This window comes from Mizuhopecten yessoensis, unplaced genomic scaffold (assembly GCF_002113885.1).
Source record: "Mizuhopecten yessoensis strain PY_sf001 unplaced genomic scaffold, ASM211388v2 scaffold9157, whole genome shotgun sequence".
NCBI classification, from domain to species: Eukaryota; Metazoa; Mollusca; class Bivalvia; order Pectinida; family Pectinidae; genus Mizuhopecten; species Mizuhopecten yessoensis.
In genome coordinates this window covers 1,537,628-1,557,847 of record NW_018407907.1, presented here as the reverse complement: position 1 = coordinate 1,557,847, position 20,220 = coordinate 1,537,628, and the positions used below count along the sequence as shown (strand labels likewise).

The window sequence follows — 20,220 nt, the reverse complement described above, 5'->3', positions numbered from 1 at the left end:
GTTAGATCTTCAACGCGACATGTCAGTAAACGCACGGACTTAGATAGCAATTCCGTAGTAAACGGGAGCGATGTGAAGATATAATTTTAATTAGATTGAGCCAATGAAGCCCGTAGGGCAAGACTTTGATTTGCTGTTTTTTTCAAAATTAAAAAAATACTGTGATAGTGATGCTTGTATGTATGGCGAGAAGTCTTGTTGTCAAATGGAACAATTCCGTGCTTGTAAATCAGTTTTAAATTTCTGAATTATCTTAGCAAAACGGTCTAGTTGATTTTCTTTCATCAATGGAAAGAAGCTATATAGGCTCATCCTCGATACTCCACTGTGAGGGGGCACTTACGCTCTATCCACTCCTGGAATAATCATGTCTTCGCAAAATTGAAGGTACATGTACACGGCTAGCTAATTGTTTGGTCTCAGGTGAAAAAACCCCTCACCAACCGCTAGGCTGATCCCTGTCAGTTGAAGATTACAAAGGAGCGACCCCCGAGTTCAAAGCCAGTCAATTTAACCGTTACACGGTCGCGCGATTTTTTTTATGTGCATCAAAGGCTCAAACTAGTCCTTTCGTCTCATTCACAAGGTGGCGCACAACGAGCCTTCGAATTTGCTATGACATATTCCAGGGGTACAGAGAGCGAAAGGGGGTGTAACCCCTGGAATATCAAGATGATATAGGCTTTTGTGTCTTATAATTAACGTGTTTGTTATTGGCAATAACATATTTGCTTAAATGAAATGAAATGGAAGACAATGCAATCTCAGACGAAAATTAGGCCATGGACACAACCTTGAAGTACGTTCGTCAACAGCGTTTGTTCCTATTCTGTGCAATATCTTTAACATATCAATGGAAATCATCAAATGTCATGCAAGTCTTCAACAAGGGGAGAGATACGCCCCGAGCAACTACAGGTCTGTTTCATTAACTTGCATTTACTGCAAACTCCTGGAGCATATAGTTGTTTCCAACATTTTAAACAATTTAGACAAGTATAATGTTCTAGTTGATTGTCAGCATGGCTTCAGAGCAAAACGCAGTCGCTTGCCCTAAGTCATGAGTCGCTTGATAACAGTCATAACGGGATCCATACTGACCTTCTTATACTTGACTTCTCGAAAGTGTTCAGTACTTTTTAAGGTCCCTCATTAGAGGCTGCTTAGGAAACTAGGCAGTTATGATGTGCAAGGTTAGACATACAAGTGGATTGAATCCTTCCTGAACTCCCGTACTCAACAGGTGATCCTTGATGGTGAATGCTCAAGCCAGTTACCGGTAATCAGAGGTGTACGTCAAGGCTCAGTCCTTAGACCTCTCCTGTTTCTTGTCTTAATAAATGATCTTCCCTCTTCTGTCAACTGTAAAATACGCGGCCTCTTTCCGATTGACTGTATTCTGTACAGGCATATTTTTTCTATCGAGGATACTCGCACACTTCAAAACGATATCCATTCTTTGATCATATTGGAAAAGACATGGGGTATGAAATGTCACCCTAGTAAATGCACCTCTCTCTTGGTATCTAGATCTAGAGGCCCAATCCAGACTTCTTACTACCTAAATGGTCATAATAGGCTTGGAACTGTCCAGTTCTATCAATACCTTTGAGTAACCCTTTCTCATTATATGGGCTCGGACAAACACACTCACGAAATCACGTCAAAAGCCAACAAAATGCTTGGATTCTTGAAGAGAAACCTAAAAATTAATAATCAGGAAACCAAGACAACAGCTTATAAAGCTATGGTAGGGTCCAGTCGAGAATACTGTTCCACTGTAAGGTTCCTAGACACCAAAAAACGTGAGTACAGAGAAGAGCGGCACGATATACTATACCACCAATCATTATCACAATACCAGCAGTGTCATCTCCATGTTAAAGCAATAAGGTTGTGACACTTTCGAATGCGGGCAAAATAAAATTAGGGTGACCATGTTACACAAATTAAAAATAACTTCATAGCCATTTATCCTGACAACTACTTAAAACATCAAGTCACACGCACTATAGATCAGTCAACCAATATCAGCTCGTCCAGACATCTTTCCACATTCAGTCTCCCTCTTGAACTCTCGTCCTCCCAACATTGTCTTCTCACCTACTCTGACTGCCTTTGAATTAGGGCTCCAGAAACACCACATGTTAACAGATACCTCTTTATGTTAACTTCGTTTATTCTCCCAACTATTATTATGCTAGTCGATTTATACTTTTCATCTTCTAGTTCTAGTCTATTTACTCTTTCTGTTTTTAACAATTGACTGTTCACGCCGTTGCGTAATCATTGTTTTTGATGGAGCAACCACAGGCACTAGCCTCGTCTGTCAATACACCTATCGATTATATTATATGTGTATTGACAGACGAGGCTAGTAATCTTGAGCCTAGAACAGGCTCGACGTGAACGAGTAAGGATGCCTGCTTGGCTTTTTAAAGCTAAAGCTTGGTTTTACTTTTATTTTTGCTTCTTAGCTCATCAAAACAACAGGGTCAAGCAAGGACAAACACCAGTAAATTGATAAAAGGCATGTCACCCTGGTAAAATACTAGCCGCTTACTACCGACTCGGATAGGGAATATGTCTCTTTAATAAACCAGAGGTCCCGGGTTCAACTCCTGCCGGAGGCATTGAAATACTAAAGACCTCTGTTAGAGGGAGATGACCCAAGAGTGAAAATGGTGGTGACGTATGGCAGAAAAATGGAAGGAAATGAATAAAGATGAGAATTATTGCAGATAAAGGCAATGTGGTCTGTCCCCATGGCGGGACATACCAAAGTCCTTAAAAATGGTAGTTGTTGTTGCCTGCTTGGCGTTCAGCATTTAGGATAATCACAACAGCTAGTATAATTGTTGTCAGTATAACGTGACCTGGTTGGCAAAGGGATTTGATAATTTGTTACAGCTATAGTTGGTACATTTTTTAGGGATTTAAATCAACTTTCGATAAATATATGATGCAAACTCAATGATGATATACACTAGTCATTATTGGGGTTGGTATTTTTTATTTTTTTTATCGAAAGCCGACCTTAACCCCTAAAACATGCAAAATTACTATGAAAACCTTAGTTTAGGTCCAAATGCAGCTGTAACAAATTCTCGGGTCTGAGCTTCAGCCTGCCTTCATGAACAAACCACATTTCTATTACGACTTTCCTCAACAGAAGGGAGGCAACGCAAGTAAGAAGTTGTGAATTCTTGAAGGCCTGTTCGTTTATTCGGAACATCCGGTTTGGCCGTCTTTGAATGTAAATTTTCGAGTATAAAATCTGGCGGACCTGCAAATGTTTGTTCCGGCCTTGCAAGGCTTTGTCAATGCTCGCCTAAAGCAGCATCAGATTACTGGGTCCGACCTTATTTAATAAACGAACATTACCTTGGTCCAACCGGTTCAACCGTTTAAACGAAAACGGCCTTGGTACCCCGGATTTCCAACTATATAGCTCAGTTCTCCATAGGTATTTTGTAAATATGCCTTGAGTATATCCTGTTTCTCTTTTGTGTCTCACTCATCTGCCTTCAGGATAGGCATTTTGTTATTAATCCCACTGCCATTGAGATGCTAGAAACAAAAGGCATAATGGGCTTAATTGTTCACTTTGCTAGGATTATTTTTTTCTTTTTCAAAATGTTTAACCCATTCACCCCTAAAGTCACATTTGGCCCTCACCAAATCAATGTCTGGGCAAGTCCAGTTTAAAAATGTAGGGGTAAACTAATTTGTCCTTGACAGCAAGTTAGGATAATACATTATATAGCTGTGTTATCAACCACGGGAAACTATGGATCACAGATTTGTTTAAGAAATTTTTAACATGTCCCCCTTTGACCTTAAAACAGGTTCAAAGGTCATTTGTTACAACAAACATGATTACCCAGCAATATCGCCTTAGTTACTGATGAAACATTCCATGTGACTTAATGGTTACCATTGTAGTAACATGGTAAATATTTGACCTCTGTGACCACATCTTCGATATATCCAGGGGTTTAGCTCATTTTTGTTCTGTACACCCCTGGAATATGTCATTGCAAAATCGAAGGCTCAGTGCACACCACCTTGTAGGTGAGACAAGAATACTAGTTTGATCCTTTGATGTACATCAAAAGAATCTTGCGGTCACGTAATGGTAAAAATTGACAGGCTTTGAAGTCGTGCGTCTCTCCTTTGTAATCTTCAAAGGACAGGTATCAGCCTGGTGATTGGTCAGTATTTTTTTTTACCTGAGACCAACAAAACAGCTATCTTTGTGCCTTCAATTTTGCTATGACATATTCCAGGGGTGTAGAGAGCGAACGTGAGCTTAACACCTGAATATTGAGGATGCTGTGACCATAGTTGGTCAAGGCCATTTACTTGAGCTGATCATGAGTATTATTATCTTTTTAATACTATGAGTCTCATAGAATTACTGTGAGGCTTATATTCTTAATAAAGTATATATATCAAATACATTGAAGGAGTACAGTAGAAATGGCTTGACCCTAAAAATCGGATAATTCCTGCACAAAACCTACATATATATATATATTTATAAACTTCATTTTGAATACATTTTTTTTAGAAGAATGAAGATTTTTAAAAAAAGTGATTTCCCCAAATGACCATGGTTACCACATCAAAAAAGCTAAAAATTGCAAAAAAACATGATTTTTAACCCCAAATTTGACCCACGCAAGTAGTATTTTTTTTCTTAAAACCTGTCTTGAATTAGATATCACCTACTTGGTCACAGATATTCACGTTTTAGCATAGGTCGTCGAACTAGATTTTTCACAATATTTACGCATGTACTGAGTACAAAAACAGACTACATGAAAAGCTAGCTTTTGTTGTGTAGACACAGATTCGTAAATGGACAAAAATGTAGTCTCAAGCCAAATTCGATTTTTTTTTTTAAATGTGAAGCCCACATAGTCCAATTCATTATGTATATGCCAATTTTAGAGCTGATTTCTTTTAGTTTTGATACATGTAATATTACAGGGGTTATTCATTGTACAAAAATATCACCCATGGCCACCATACGCTACTGTACACTGCTACCTAAACCTTAATATAATGCCCTTGTTTTATTTTGCCTCCTCACTTACTGCCAACATGTTTCATGGTCCCCTTCCCTTTATTTTTTAGAATCCATTTAAAGGGGCTGCAGTGGCCATGTGGTTAAGGCGTCTGCCATTCTGCTACCACTAGCCCTCCACCACTGGGTCGCAGGTTCGAGACCTGTGGGGCAGTTGCCAGGTACTAATTTTAGGTAGGTGGTTTTTCTCTGGGAACTCCGGCTTTCCTCCACCACAAAAACCTGGCACATGCTTAAATGACCATAGCTGTTAATAGGACGTTAAACGTAAACAAACCAAAAAAATGATCCATTCATATGTTTTCCTCAATATAATGCCAAACCCTCTTTATAATGCCAAACTTTCTCTGGTGGCATTATAACAAGGTTTTAATGTCGATTACTTAAGAATAAAAAACAGACACTGAATATTTAAACAGAAATTGGGATTTAATCTCCAAGAACATCAAAAACAAAATATCTCAATCCGTAATACTTCGACATAGGTCAATCACATGTTTGAACATCAAAAACGAATACTTTAATCTTGCCTCTGTATTTCAGCAATAGTTAGAGACATTATTCAACATATGTGCCATTCAAATTTTTTTGAAATATTACTTCAGACCTTTCTGATGAACACATAATGACATACACAATGAGTTCAAACTACATACATGTTCAATTTACATAAAAGCACAGTGAGACCATATAGTACATACGTATTCAATTTACATACAAATTAAGCGATTTCCCTGTAAGTACATATTCAATGTACATACTCAATTTACATACAAATTCAGCGATTTCACTGCAAGTACATATTCAATGTACATTCAAGTACAGTGAGTCCATAGTACATACATATTCAAATTACATGTCATGTTCAATGCACACATACACATACATACTGTATACACATGTACATACAAAATTAGTTCAATGTACATTTTATAAACATTTTAATATATATATACATACATATGTATGTCTATCCTTTTTATTTCGAGAGGAATGTATTTTCCAGTTGAATTGCATAGAAAGACAATCCTGAATTCAAGTGAACAAGAAACATTCATTTTAGTACTTTGTTCAAATTCTCATGAATATGACAATCTGAGTTAAGGATCCCTGTCCCACTGCCAGGAAAACACTAGAGAGTTCCACTGTAGTTTTTCATAGAGTAGCTTCCCCTTAATTTCTTTTTGAATGTTAATGTAACATGAAGCATGTAGCAATAGTATAAAGATCGGAAGTCTGAGGTTCGAATCCTAGTTTGACCCAATGCGATTTTAAACTAACGGAACACTGTTGTTGATTTAATTATCTGTATTTTGTTTCACCTTTATTATGAAGTACTTTTGCGAAGCAGTTTAACAAGTTATGTCCGTTTTTCGAATGTGATTTTATCACTTAACAAAGCTTTAGCCATGCCGAAGAAAAACTTTCCAATTCAGAGTTACAGTTTTTTGCAGGGGTATGGGCATCCTTAACTCATTCTCATTCACCCCTGAAATTTCATAATGAACTATTCCATCCTTTGAATTGGAAGAGTCCAAATGTGTCTTCAGGGGTGAATGATTTAAATTGAAATATCTATACAAAATAAGTCATTTACAATATTGGCCATGTAAAATGTATAAATTTTACATAATCAGAAAATGTACATTTTTTATACAACTTCAAATAAAAATGACGCTGTATGTATATATATATGTCTTTAACAAAATATCATAAAAATAATATTTGTAAAATATGAATTTTGTTTCATGAGGTACTATATTGACAAATTATCACAGAATATAGTAATGCACTATTTTAATAACTGTATTTACTTTTCCATTATTTACACCATATGTTGTGTCATTTTTAAATCAAAATTTGACTTTAGGGGCGACTCTTTCATCCCTTTAGCAGACTCTACTATGCATTGATCTGGTAAAGTCCATTTTGGTCTACAGTGGTGAAAAGGTTAGCAACCAGCCTCTAATGATCTCAAAAATGGCATTAGAAATCAGCATATATGTTTGCATATAACCATTTCTCTAAAATTTATATAACAGCCACGACTGTCGACAGCATAGCAGTTTGTCACTAAATGTCACAGAAATTGAATTTTTACACAAACGCCTCATAATTCAACAGGAAATTGTAATTTACATTAAATAAAATGACAAGGTATACATGAAAACTGTGTAAGATAATTTCTATTCCTATATAGGATCACACGATTTGACATTACATTGACAGATGTAACCTGCTCAATAAGTTTTAAAATGGCATAACGTATCATTGGTGTCATTATAAGGGCAAATCTTTGAGGGGGCATAGTTGTCTCGCTGAAAAGCTGTTGTTATACATGTATATATATATCTATGTCTATATGGGGCAAAGAAGTAATTCCAACAGTGTGGACAAGTTTAGGTTGTCAAATTTTCGGAGCGATCTGCTCCTTTTTCAAGACACAGTGAAACAGAACAGTTACATGTACATATACATCATATTACAAGAAGATAGAATTGATAGACATACCTCCATTAGGATCCAGTGTTATATGGGATTTTACCGTCTATATTACTTCTTTGACCCATATCTATGTCTATATGTATTAGTGGATGGGCAATTGGTTTAAAATCAAAATCAATAATCGGCTTGAAGTCCGAAGTAGTGAACCTCTACTGCATACTTGTCAACTTTTTGAAATTTCCATGGGGGAGATATAAGGCATGCTAAGAAATAAAATCATTAATTAAATTTGTGTGTATATACCCCTGGGACAAAATAACATTTTAAATTGGCATCTTTTGAACAATTCTTTTAGATAAAAACATCAGATCTTAGAAAATAGTAATAGTCGAACAGATTTACTTGTTAAAAATGTTATTAAATTTTAGTGTCCAAAATTGGGAGTCTTTATTGACCCTCTGAAATATGGGGAGTTGGCAAGTCTCACGTAATCAGTTTATAATTTGATGGGACTGAATACCCAAATAAAGTAAGAAAACACTACTATTAACGGTACATCATCTACACATTAGATTTCATTCCTCTATAATCAATGGATTTCAAGCAACTTTTATGCAGTTTCATCAATAATATAATAAAAGTCATAAGAATAAATAACTTTATTTCAATGATGAACCGATTATATTGATTTAATGAAATTTGTTATCGATAATCAGAATCTGAAAGGGCATACCGATTGATTTTCAACTATAATCTCGTCAGCCCATCACTTATATATATATAACTTACAAAGAACAAATCTCAACAACATGTCTTTAGCACTATAGCATATATCTATTGCATAGCGGACATCGCTATAGCATACTATTTCTGTATACTGGGGAAGTTTTCGAAATCTGAAAGGGCATACCAATTGACTTTCAATTATAATCGATCGTCAGCCCATCAATTATATGATTATATAACTTACAAAGAACAAATCTCAACAACACAGTTTGAGTACTACATTGTATAGCATGTATGCATAGCAGACATCACTACAGGAAACTTTTTCTGCATACTGTGAAAGTTTCGCCTAGTCGAACATTATTAGCCTTTCGTCCACGAAATCAATTTCCGCTCAGTGTTAATTTCACCCTTCGCATGTATATACTATATATATTTTGCTGTTAACTCATATGCACTGAAATTAGAAGAATTCGCCTTCATTACGAAAGGTGAAAAAGGCAAAAAATAAAATAGTGAAATTTTTCTCTGGCATACATCATGTGATGTCATATTATATATGACGTCATAATTTTTCCTTTAAATAATTTGTCCAAAGAATTGTTTTGATGAGATGAAAGTGCTTAGGACGCGTTGTTGAGATTTTTTTGATAATTTTTCAATTAATTTTCCGTCCATACAGATCACTTTACTACTGTTAAAATGTATATATATGGCTTCAAATAATGTAAGGTTATAGAGTTGGATCGAAGAAATGACAGAAGAGGCAGCAAATATGGATACATTGAAAGTTATCAAACCTTTTTTCATATAATAATCTATGTCAAGTTGAAAGAATTCAAATTGACATAAATTACGACGTAATATTTTACCAAAAAAATATGTGTTCTCTTTAAGGTGGCTCTACACATCATTAACAGTGTCCATATTTGTGACGTTCCTCCGTGAAAAATACAGCAGACTCAATTATCTCGATCAAAATGGATTTTCATTAAGTCAACTCTATACATAGTTGCATAACCATTATGTGAAAGTTTTAAAGGAATTTTGCTGGTTAATTGCGAAAGTGTGGAGCCTCCTTAATAGTCTCTCAAGTCATCTGACCTCATTAGGTAGAGGAATATTAAGTTCTTGCGCATCCATTACCTTATAAAGAAGTAGGAGAGAAATTAAGCAAGGATCCTGTTTCCAACATCAGTTGTCTTTAAAAAAAAAAATCACAAAATTAGGGGAGGTAGAAAAACTTCAATCATGCAGCTTATCATATTTTTAGTACATTCATTTACAATATTTTGCGTTTACCCTAAAAAAACAGGAATATATGCCTAAAATGGGTTAACATATTACCTGTCTCTCTGACTACATGCATGCATGCGGTCATCAAGTGCTACATGGCGAAATGTCTATGATTTCTGACAGCTGAATTTACTTTTTCGTCACATTGGGGTATAATGAGTTATTTTTAGCAGTTGATAAGAGTAGAGACAGTCCCGTCATATGCACTCTTTGCTTGACAAAAAGGATTTAACAGATAATTCAAAAGTTTGCAAAATAAAAGTTTTCTATTACTGTTAGCGTTAAAAACAAACTTAGCATTTGGTTATATGCCTAGAATGGATTACATATTTGCTAACACCATAAACGCATTATTGTTTGGACACTTGTTCCTATAAAAAAGAACTTTTTTTGAAAAATCAATTCAAGTGGCATACTTATTGCTAGTACACTATAAATCTACCCTACTCGAGAGCATATTTGCACAATTTACGGGCTCTCTTGGAAAACATTATCCGAAACCAATGAAGCCCAAACTGGTCTGCATTATTAATCTGTGGTAGCGACATGCATATTGACTACGAATTCGAAGTACACATACACTAGTATATATACATTGTACTGTATTTTTGTTTCACCAAGTCAGGATATTGACTTTTACTGTTTGTGTACAATGCTTTTGTATATGGACAATCAAAAATTGTATTTCATAAAACCAATAACTACAAATTGATAAAAACAAAAGGAAATAGATTTTTTAATGGCTAACTGATAAAATATTAGCCTTAGGAGATCAATACCGAACTTGGAGAGAAAAATATCTGAACTTGTGATGGTTTGTATACACACTTTGCCTGGATGAAATTGAAATTAAAACATAAATTTTTGTACCATTTAAATTTCTTGATTTTACAATAGAATTATAATTGACTACAAGTGAAATAATTTCTTTTTTTGCGTGTGAAAATGACCATATTATAGTATAGTACGATAGTCTATGCGATTGTAACAGGTCTATTTAAGGAACCCCATACCACTGCAAGCAAAACACGGAAGAGTTCCACTGTAGTTTCTTCATACAAACAGTTACCATCCCTTAATTTCATTTTTTAAACACATCTATGGCTCAATTTGGCTGGGTACTATGCCATTGACTATGTAGCACCGATGGTTAGAGCGACAGTATAATGATCGGAGGTACTGGGTTCGATTCCTGGTCTGACCCTGTTGTAATTAAATTAACTGACATTCAGAACACTTGTTGAATATTTTGCTTATTTTATCTTTATTTCTTTTTTACAAAAGTTCTGCAAGATGTGTTTTTTTTCTCTCAAAAATAAATAATCAAAGCAACAGTTTTACCAGAAACAAGATTCCAATGCATTATATAGTAACAAGTTATTGGCAGTGGTTCAGGGATACTTTACTCATTCAACCCTGAAATTTTATAATGAACTATTCCATTCTTTGAATTGGAAGAGTTCAAATGTGTCTTCAGGGGTGACTGAGTTAAGGATATATATATAGGCGGCTATTGTACTTACCAATCAGGAATCATCAGGATTTCCTGTTAGGTATTTTCTCGTGTACGGAAAGTTTCGATGGTTTCGGACTGTCTCTAGCTGTGATTAGTGTGAAGTTATCTCCCTTGAATATATTTTTTGGTATGTGGAGCAATGGAGGCCTAATACGTTGAATGTGGTCTTTTTCTTATTTTTTTGCAACACTTGTTTCATTTTACACTTTATCATTTTTTTTCGTAAAAAATAAATGAAAAATATCAAATACGTAAAGTGTATCTCATTTTCCCACAATTTTTAAACTTTGCCAAGTTTGTCAGGAAGGGTTGACAAACAAAATGGTGTCGGACACAGAACTGGTGGCCTTAACTCATTGTCAAGCATTTGATAGCAGCATTATGTTCATTTATATTACAGATAAATAGTTGAGTGATATGATTTTTTTATTTTCAATACTCTTCAAAAATCATAGGAGTCTGTAAATATATAGAATGCAGATTGAACTTTGCTTTTATATATCTAACTATAATCATTCTGAAAATCAATAAAACCTAAATTTAGTGGTTCATTTCCGACGATTTTTCTTCCTTCTTCTTTGCCATATGGGGTTGTGCCTTATTTGTATTTTGGGAAAATATCACATGCAATCTAAATAGCATGATTTTGCGAAAAATAAAGATTTTTTTGCAAAGATTTTGGGAAAATAAAGCAGAAATTATCCAGGGTAAGGAGCGTTACAATATGGCTCCAAATACACCTTAAATTATCACTGATTTTGTAGGTGTCTGCGATGAAGCCAACACCCAATAGTCAGCTGGATAACTGTCAGAAAGTGATTTCAAGACTAGCATTACAATCACATGGTAAGACAGTAATGTATAACAGGATTTTTTTTTAACTCTTTGACAGTAATTCGCCATTTACACTACTGGGTATGTAAATTACCGGTAAGTTGTTTTCAAATGTTCGCTGTTATGATAAATTGCTCTCATTATAGAGCAAAAATTTAACCGCAGTGAAAATTTCCTAGTGTTCAGTAATTATAAGGATGTACAGATTTTCTGATAAATGGATTTGAATTATACGTATGTTAGTGTAAGTTATCATTAGCACATGGCTACCAGGTAACACTTCCACATCCGCATGAATTTCAGGGGGAAAAATGTGTTAATAGCGATATCCTGTGAATTGATACAGAGTATGCAAAAAAACCCTGTGAATACACGTTTCACACTTTATCACATACATCTGTTGCTTCCAGGAAATTCCGCAGTAATGAAAAAAATACACAAAGCAGTGACCTAGCAATACCCCTAGATACAGCCATTATTTTTATTAGTAGTAGTCTAATTACTGATTCTAGAAATTAAGGATCCCCATACCTCTGCCAAAAACTGAAACTATATGCATTAGAAACTATTTTTCAGGTATAACTATAGCTTTGATTAATCATTTCTTATAAAGAAAACCATACCTTGCAGATATTTTATGAAAATGTTATAAAGATGAAATAAACAAAATATTATCAACAACAGTGTTCTGTGTGTAAAAGATCTAGGATTCAAATCCTGCACCTTGTTATGCTGTCGCTCAAACAGACAGCACTACCTGGTCAACAGAAGCGTCCTGGCCCAACTGTGCTACAGTTATATCCAAAACGAAATTAAGGGGAGGTAACTCTCAAGTGTTTTGCCTGCAGCGCGACAGGGATTCTTAAAGATGTTTTTCAGTGAAATTAATTTCGATAGTAGGAAATATTAACTCCTATGACATCTACAAACAAACTCCATGATACTAAATAGAAAATCGCTAGATAGCAATTAAAATTCAGAGGCAGATTCCATGTCAATATCACAATGTACTGATATGTATAGGCATATAAATAAAGGTACCCTGATATTATGAAGTGAAAACAGGCTTTTCAAACAAGGCTTATAATGTATAATATATGAGTGCATAGTAATAACTTTTGTTTAAAGGCCATGTTCACAATATTTCTGTAATTAACCCTTTCAACCCTGAAGTCACATTTGAACCTTACCAAATCAAAGACTGGTCAAGTCCAGTTTAAATATGTAGGGGTGAATGAATTAACTTACATGCATGTTTTGTGTGGTAGATAATTTATGTATTTCAATAGCAGGAATTCAAATGTCTCGGGATATATCTATTTAGACACAATTAAACAAAGGGCAAATACAGTATTTATCCAGCAATAACCCCATGCCTGGTAATAAACCCACCCATTAAAATACAGTTAAATAGAAATGCTGACAAGTGCAATTTCATTGTCCTAAAATAAGCCAACTCTCTGACTCGATTGAACTCATTCAACCCCCTGAAGTCACATTTAAACTCTTCCAATTCAAAGGTTGGAACAGTTCATTATGAAATTTCAGGGATGAATGAGTTAAAATTTATGTGTTGATCCCCTCGGGCTTTCTGCACAATAAATACGGTAGTTATAAATATTTCTATAGCAAATTTGAATTTCCTTGAACAGGGCTCTTGATTGTCAGAATTCCCAAAACTTGACCGATTTACAGTATCAAAATCTCACTTTCATAGTGTTTTTTAAGGTTTGTATGTAGATTTGTCATATTGATCTGAATCTGCTATGTAAAATTCGAATTTCACAAAGCATGATAGGAAACAAGATAATACTCTTTACATGGCCTTCATTCAGAAAAAATGGAAATATCAAATAAAATGAAAAAAAAAAGTAAAATATATATTTAGGCATCATGTGTTGGCAATACATTATAATGGTAAATGTATATATATATATGTGCATAAATAATATAATAATATGTGCATGATTAAGTAGAAAAAATGAAATACCTGATTCTATTTTATATTCAATTTATCAAATTAAAACACAAGACAATAAATTATCTGATACAGTCATATTATGCTCATTCAGTCAACATCTTTCAACCTTTCAGAAATTTGTCACAAATATTTGACCCACGAAAATTCGAAATTCTCCACAACTACCATACTTTACCAGTGGTAGGTTTGAATTCATACATGGCATAAAACATTGCCGAAGAAGTTGTAACTGTTTGAAGCTCATTTCTGCATCAATAGATTATTTACATCACTTTTGAAATCGCGATCGGAACGGATTAAAATATCGAAGGATGTATATACCGCGGTGGTATATATAGTTGTTACTTTATTGCATGTTTTATTGCACACATTATAGATTTTTTTTTGATTATAAATTTGATTGTGCAAGGTGCATTTTATATATTTATAAGTCAATGTATAACATATGTATTGTTTCAGTTTTAAATCCGACTTTCCCAAAGAATGGGCAATGGTACCGATACCTTTATATAAACACAGTGTGAATTTTTCGCAATTTTTCTAATTTGAGTAATATTTATTTTTGTATTTCTACAAATGGCGAACTATATAATAAACTACTGTTTTCTATTTTGTTTGATTGTGCATCTTGCCTAAAAATACTAAGATTTTGCAGTGGGTGAATCATGTTGGTTGGTTCTAGGAACTTGTCCATGTATCAAAGTTTTCAAACAAAAAGTACAAACATTGTGTGTTCAAATATATTTTGACACATACATGCTTTGTTTGTTAGTTTGGGGTTTAACGTCCTCGTAACAGCCAGCGTCATATGAGAATAAATCTATTAGTTTCATCTAGAAGGTTTCAATTCTTATAGAATTATTAATTGTATATATTGTATTCAAAAACAATTTATCTACAGATAAATGTTATTGCAAAAAATATATATATATATAAATAAATAAAAGATAAATGAATATTGCAGTGCTGTAATACCAATAAATTGAGCAGTAATCAGTAAGAAATACTTAGGCTCTTGATACACATGTCGTCTCTTGCACCCCTGGAGTGACGAAATTGAAGGCTCTTTATGCGACACCTTGCAGATGATACAACTGAACAAGTCTGATGTTTTTTGATGAAGATCAAAGGAATCATGCAGCAGCATAACAGTAAATTTGGCAGGCTTTGAAGTTGGGTGTAGCTCTTCAGTTTCTTAATCCTCGATACTCCAGGGGTTACACTCACTAATGCTTTCTGCACCCCTGGAATATGTCATGATTAAAGTGAAGGCTCTGAAATTGCCACCTTGTGGATGAGACAGAAAGACTAGTTTGATCAATTGATGTACATCAAAAGAATGTTGCGATTGCATAACAGTAAAATTGACTGTCTTTGAAGTCGGGTGTTGCTCCTCTGTAATCTTCAAAGGACAAGTATCAGCCTTAGCGATTGGTCAGTTTGTTTTAACTCAAGACCTATCAAATAACTATTTTTGTGCCTTCAATTTTTGCTATGACATATTCCAGGGCGCAGAGAGCGCCGTAATCGAGTGTAAACCCTGTAACCCCTGGAGTATCGGGGATGCTGTTTTTTCAAAGGACAGGAGTCAGATATCAAGCGGAGCAGTTTGATTGGTTTCATTTATAAAAACCTGACAAATTGCTTGACAGCCAAGCGAGCCTTGGATTTTGTCCTGACATATTCCTGGGGTGAAAAGCTGACATGTGTATCAAGAACTAGCAGAACCCTTGAATTTCGAGGACGAGCATAAAACAGATGACTAAATAAGGTGCTGGCCTTTTTACATACATATATACATCAAGCTTCTACAGAATGGGGCTATTCAGAATGAATTACAAGACTAGATTTATCATAGAGATATTCATCTACTGGATATGGTATATTATACTTTCTACGAAATTGTTTCATCTATTTTACTTCAAGCTTAAATATTGTTTTCAATTCATGTCTTTTTACATACCGGGTACCGGTAGTTGCGATGAAAATATGAGAGCGACGTAAGTTTCTACATTAAGCGTTGGCAAGTATAAGATAATACAATAAATATGAAAAAGTATACAAAAATAAAAATCTGATTTTCAAAAAGTAAACAAATATACTTTAACAGAACATGTACAATAACAAGATAACAAAATTAAACGACAAACATTGGAATGGAATAAAACGACATTTAATTCTCTGCCATAGTTGAATAAAAAGTATAAGAACGTTGTTTGAGGAAAAAAGTGTCTAAAAACTACCTATCTGTCATTTTCCCTCACCTGGAGCATCAACCAACACATTTAAAGTTAAGGTAACTTTAATTAACCCTAACAACCATTGATCTGGATAAGTCCATTATGGACTACAGTGGTGAAAGGATTAATTAAAGGCAGCAGGATATGTGCTGTTTTATATTTATACAATTTATCTCTGATTTGTGTCAGAGTTGTCTTTCTCACAGCTTTTGTGAATGAGATTGAATTAAGCCTTTTGTATTTGGAGAGCTGTGATGTGCACCAGTAAACTTTAAGTTCTGTGAATTTTCAGAATTATACCAAAAATTCATAGTCATACTTTTTCAAACACAATGTCATCAAAAAGACTAAGACATCCTTAATTATGATAGATCATTACATTTTAGATGTTGAATGTTGCAATTCATCTGAATACAAGTTGGGGAAAGAAAAAAAAAGGAAAATATATGGAATGGTGCCTCAGTCAAAAATGGCCACAAAAAAGTCCCATCCCTAAAAAATATTAACCAGGTATTTTATAATACATGGAGGAAAATCAATAAACTTATTTTCAACTGTGAAGCTCATTTGGAGAAAAGGCATGTCAAAACCAGGTAGCATATATATAGCCATAAGCTACATGAACAAATAAAGTTCATGTTCCAAATGATTTCACAGCACATTTGAGAATTACTGAACTATATTGCTGACCTTATGATGATGGCCCTGAGCACTTATATAATACACCGCCAGGATACATAAATGTTATTGTTTGTGCGTGTACGGTTCTAACAGAACTCATCAACGAAATAATTCATTGATCATTCACTAGGTATATATATATAGCCTGAACACAAACAGATTCACATTTGTAACTATCGATTATTTTACCTCATAATTGTAGCATACCATAAATTAATTATGAAAGTTAACATATATGTGTCTCTATAGTCCAAAATCAATTTTAGAGCTTAAAGCTCATTTCAAGATTGTCATTTAAAGGGTTGCACCAGTGTACTGTAGAGTAAATGGAGAAGAAGCTTTATAAAAATGAAAGACTAGAACAAGTTCATTTCATGCACCAGACATACAAGGTCATTCGGGGACATTATGTTCCAAAGGGAAATAACATTACGCAAATATCACATACCCATTTCGTACATGGGCCAAATGATGACACTAAGGGTTACCTCTGAACCCCATAGTTTCTGGAGTATATGACTTGTAATATGTATGTTGCAAGAAAGAAACTTTTGCTTATAAAGTGTTTTTTGAGGAGTATACTGGAAATTTTGGGAATACAGAATAAACAGTTGGGAATGGGGCCCATTACAGGGCACAAATGTCCCCCCAAAAATCACTGTCATATTTCATTTCAAATATTTTTAAAGAATTATTTCACAATTAAGTTACTCATGGAATTTTGAGCCTAGAAAATATGTTTAGATAAAATACTTAGGTAAAAATTTAGACTGTTCAAGTTACATACATGTACATGTGGTAGAGGTATTCAAACAGTGCTTACTGTATAGTGCTTTATATAAGCGGGGTCAATATTTTGCGGTTTCGTATTCAGTACATATTTTCGGGGGTTTTGCTGTGTACCCAAATCCCATGTGTCGCGCAAAGTATTTTGAGTGGGATCATTTAAGGGTTGATCCCGAGCGTCGTCATCAGTCAGTGACTTTTAACACAACTCGGAAAAAAAATCAAATGTGTATGTACCTTTGAAGGAGTAAACTGTAATCAATTAGTCACCTACTGTGTACACATAAATATGTTGTGGCCACTTATATGTAAGTATTGATTTAACATTGAATTGACTGCCCAGTTGTCCGGTGATAATCTGATTTGAGTTTATTTAAGCTTGCATAACAGCGTTGGGTTATCTTAGAAGGATTTTCAACATGTTGTGCTAATTAAGGTCCGTAAAATTGGTTAACATGTTCGATAATTTCGCTGGTGATAAGAATTCGCGGATATAAGTCAAAGCACGAATATAACAAAATAACCCCTCCCCCGCACGAAATATAAACGCTATACAGTCCCTTTTCTTAACAACATCATACTTCATAGTGACAAGCATGTAATCAAACTCACTTTAAACAAGGCACCCAAAACTACTTCACAAATACATCCATGGACTGAATATTTCAAATCTGTGCTAACACCAACGATGACCAGTAGGGGGCACTTCCAGTCTCTTTCCGGCAATCTCTGGCAGTATTCCAACAATGTGTCCTTTTTTATTGTGTGGTTTCACCTCCTTTTGAGTGGTCGAACCGTGACCTCTAGGGTGGCCATTTTTGCCCACCTTGTCCGGAACATTATCAGTATTTGATGATATATTGTCACAGGCACCAACAGTAGCAGGGGAGGTAAATCCTTTCCCCGATGCTCGTCTTTTGATTTTAGTTGCAGACAAGGTTTGAAATAACGATTGTTTTGTAGTTTCAATGGCTACCTTATAAGAATGCAAAGTTTTATCTAATTCACCTTCAGCAATGTTTTCTCGATTTTGAAAATTCGGAAAATTGAGAACAGCTCCGTTTCCACCCATAGTGGTATACTTGAGTTGATGTGTGACGTGCTGCGCTTTGTCCCCATCTGCATTAGAATACTGTGCAACTGGAACAGATTTCTCGATCGGTTTAAGATCCCGATTACCAACAGGTTTAATTACAAATGATTCCTTTGGCATGACTTCTTTAGAAGCTGGTGCTTGGCGTGGAGTTGTGTCCTTTTCCCGTTGCTTTTGCGCCAAGTCCTTCACACTGTAAGGTTTTGGTTTCTGATTGTTTTTCGTAGCCAAAGGCTCTTCTTGATTTTTTCGAGCAATTCTCGAATCTCGCTTTAACTCCTCCTCTAGAGCAGTAATCCTGTGTGTGAAATTTTCAATATAGAGGTCACTCGTCGACTTCTGTAGCTGACTATAAACAGGAGCACTCTTGATTGAAGATTCAGATGGCCTCAGTTGAGGTTCAGAAATTTGACTCGTAGTACTGCTTTGAGAGTGTGTGCTTTTGATACGTCGATTGGATTTGCGAGATTCACTTCTTGCTGATGGATTTTCACTTGTAGTTTCAACAGATTCATGCATGGACACACTTGGGCTTTGTCTCTGGCGATAATGATGATAATTTGAAAATTCTCGCCTTAGTTGGCGTTTCAATTCCTTTTGAAATCTCTTATTCTGCCAGCTCATCGAAACCTTTTCTGGTTGTTTCTTTGTGACTGTGAACCATTCTCTTCTCTCGTCAAATGTCAGGAATTTGATTGTCCTATAGAACCCATTGTTAGGGACATAACGAAAAGTTCCTTGTTCGACATTTGCTTTCCATGGAGGTACTGGAAAATTTTCAAAGTCATCTCCAACACAACGTACACCTGCTTTTGAGTTTTCGCCCAGCATATCTGCAAAGTGATCACTATTTGCACTACGCTGCCATTCGGGTAATTTTTCAGATTTTCTTTTCTTGATCACATTTGACACATGATGTGGGACATACTGGGGTGACGGAACTATGTTCTGCCATCCGGTCACCGCTTCTGCCCAATCACAGCTGAGCTTCTTTTTGAAAGTACATTTGTCGGTATGCTTACTTCCATCACTAAAATCAAGAAGACTGCTTGTGACATCTCGTTCATTTTCCATGTGGTTTTCATAAGACATTGTCAGGAATTTCCAGTAAGCTATTTTTAAGAGATGATTATCACACACGCTAAACTGTATTATTCCACATATTAATTGACTGTTAGAATTATACGACACTTGCTGGAAATTTTAATACTGATTGATTTTCCTCGGCAGATAAAAGATAAGATCCATTTTTCGGTGTTGTCTTAATCTTCTTTTCATAATAGGTGACAGTCAGTTTGACAGTTAAGGTTTTGACATATCTGTCATTATTTCCACATTTGTGTATTCCGATCTGAGGACGCATTTAATTACCAGGAAAATATATCCACCGTTGCATTCTTCAGGATGAAACATTGTTCGATTAAATATCCCTAACATATCCATTTTAAGTATTTTAGGAGAAAATATTTTTATACCGACCTCTCTCCAAGGGTAACCCAGTTCAACAATAACATAAGTACCCGGACACTT

The 20,220-nt window shown here is 35.0% G+C and overlaps 1 protein-coding gene across 1 annotated transcript; it reads right to left on the bottom strand.

Annotated features, from left to right (window-relative positions):
• Nucleotides 1-16,284: 16,284 nt before the first annotated feature.
• LOC110457454 lies at nt 16,285-20,174 on the bottom strand. Its single transcript, XM_021508741.1, has one exon. It carries the CDS (start codon nt 19,780-19,782, stop codon nt 18,274-18,276), a length of 1,509 nt encoding a protein of 502 aa, XP_021364416.1. The 5' UTR covers nt 19,783-20,174; the 3' UTR covers nt 16,285-18,273.
• Nucleotides 20,175-20,220: the final 46 nt, after the last annotated feature.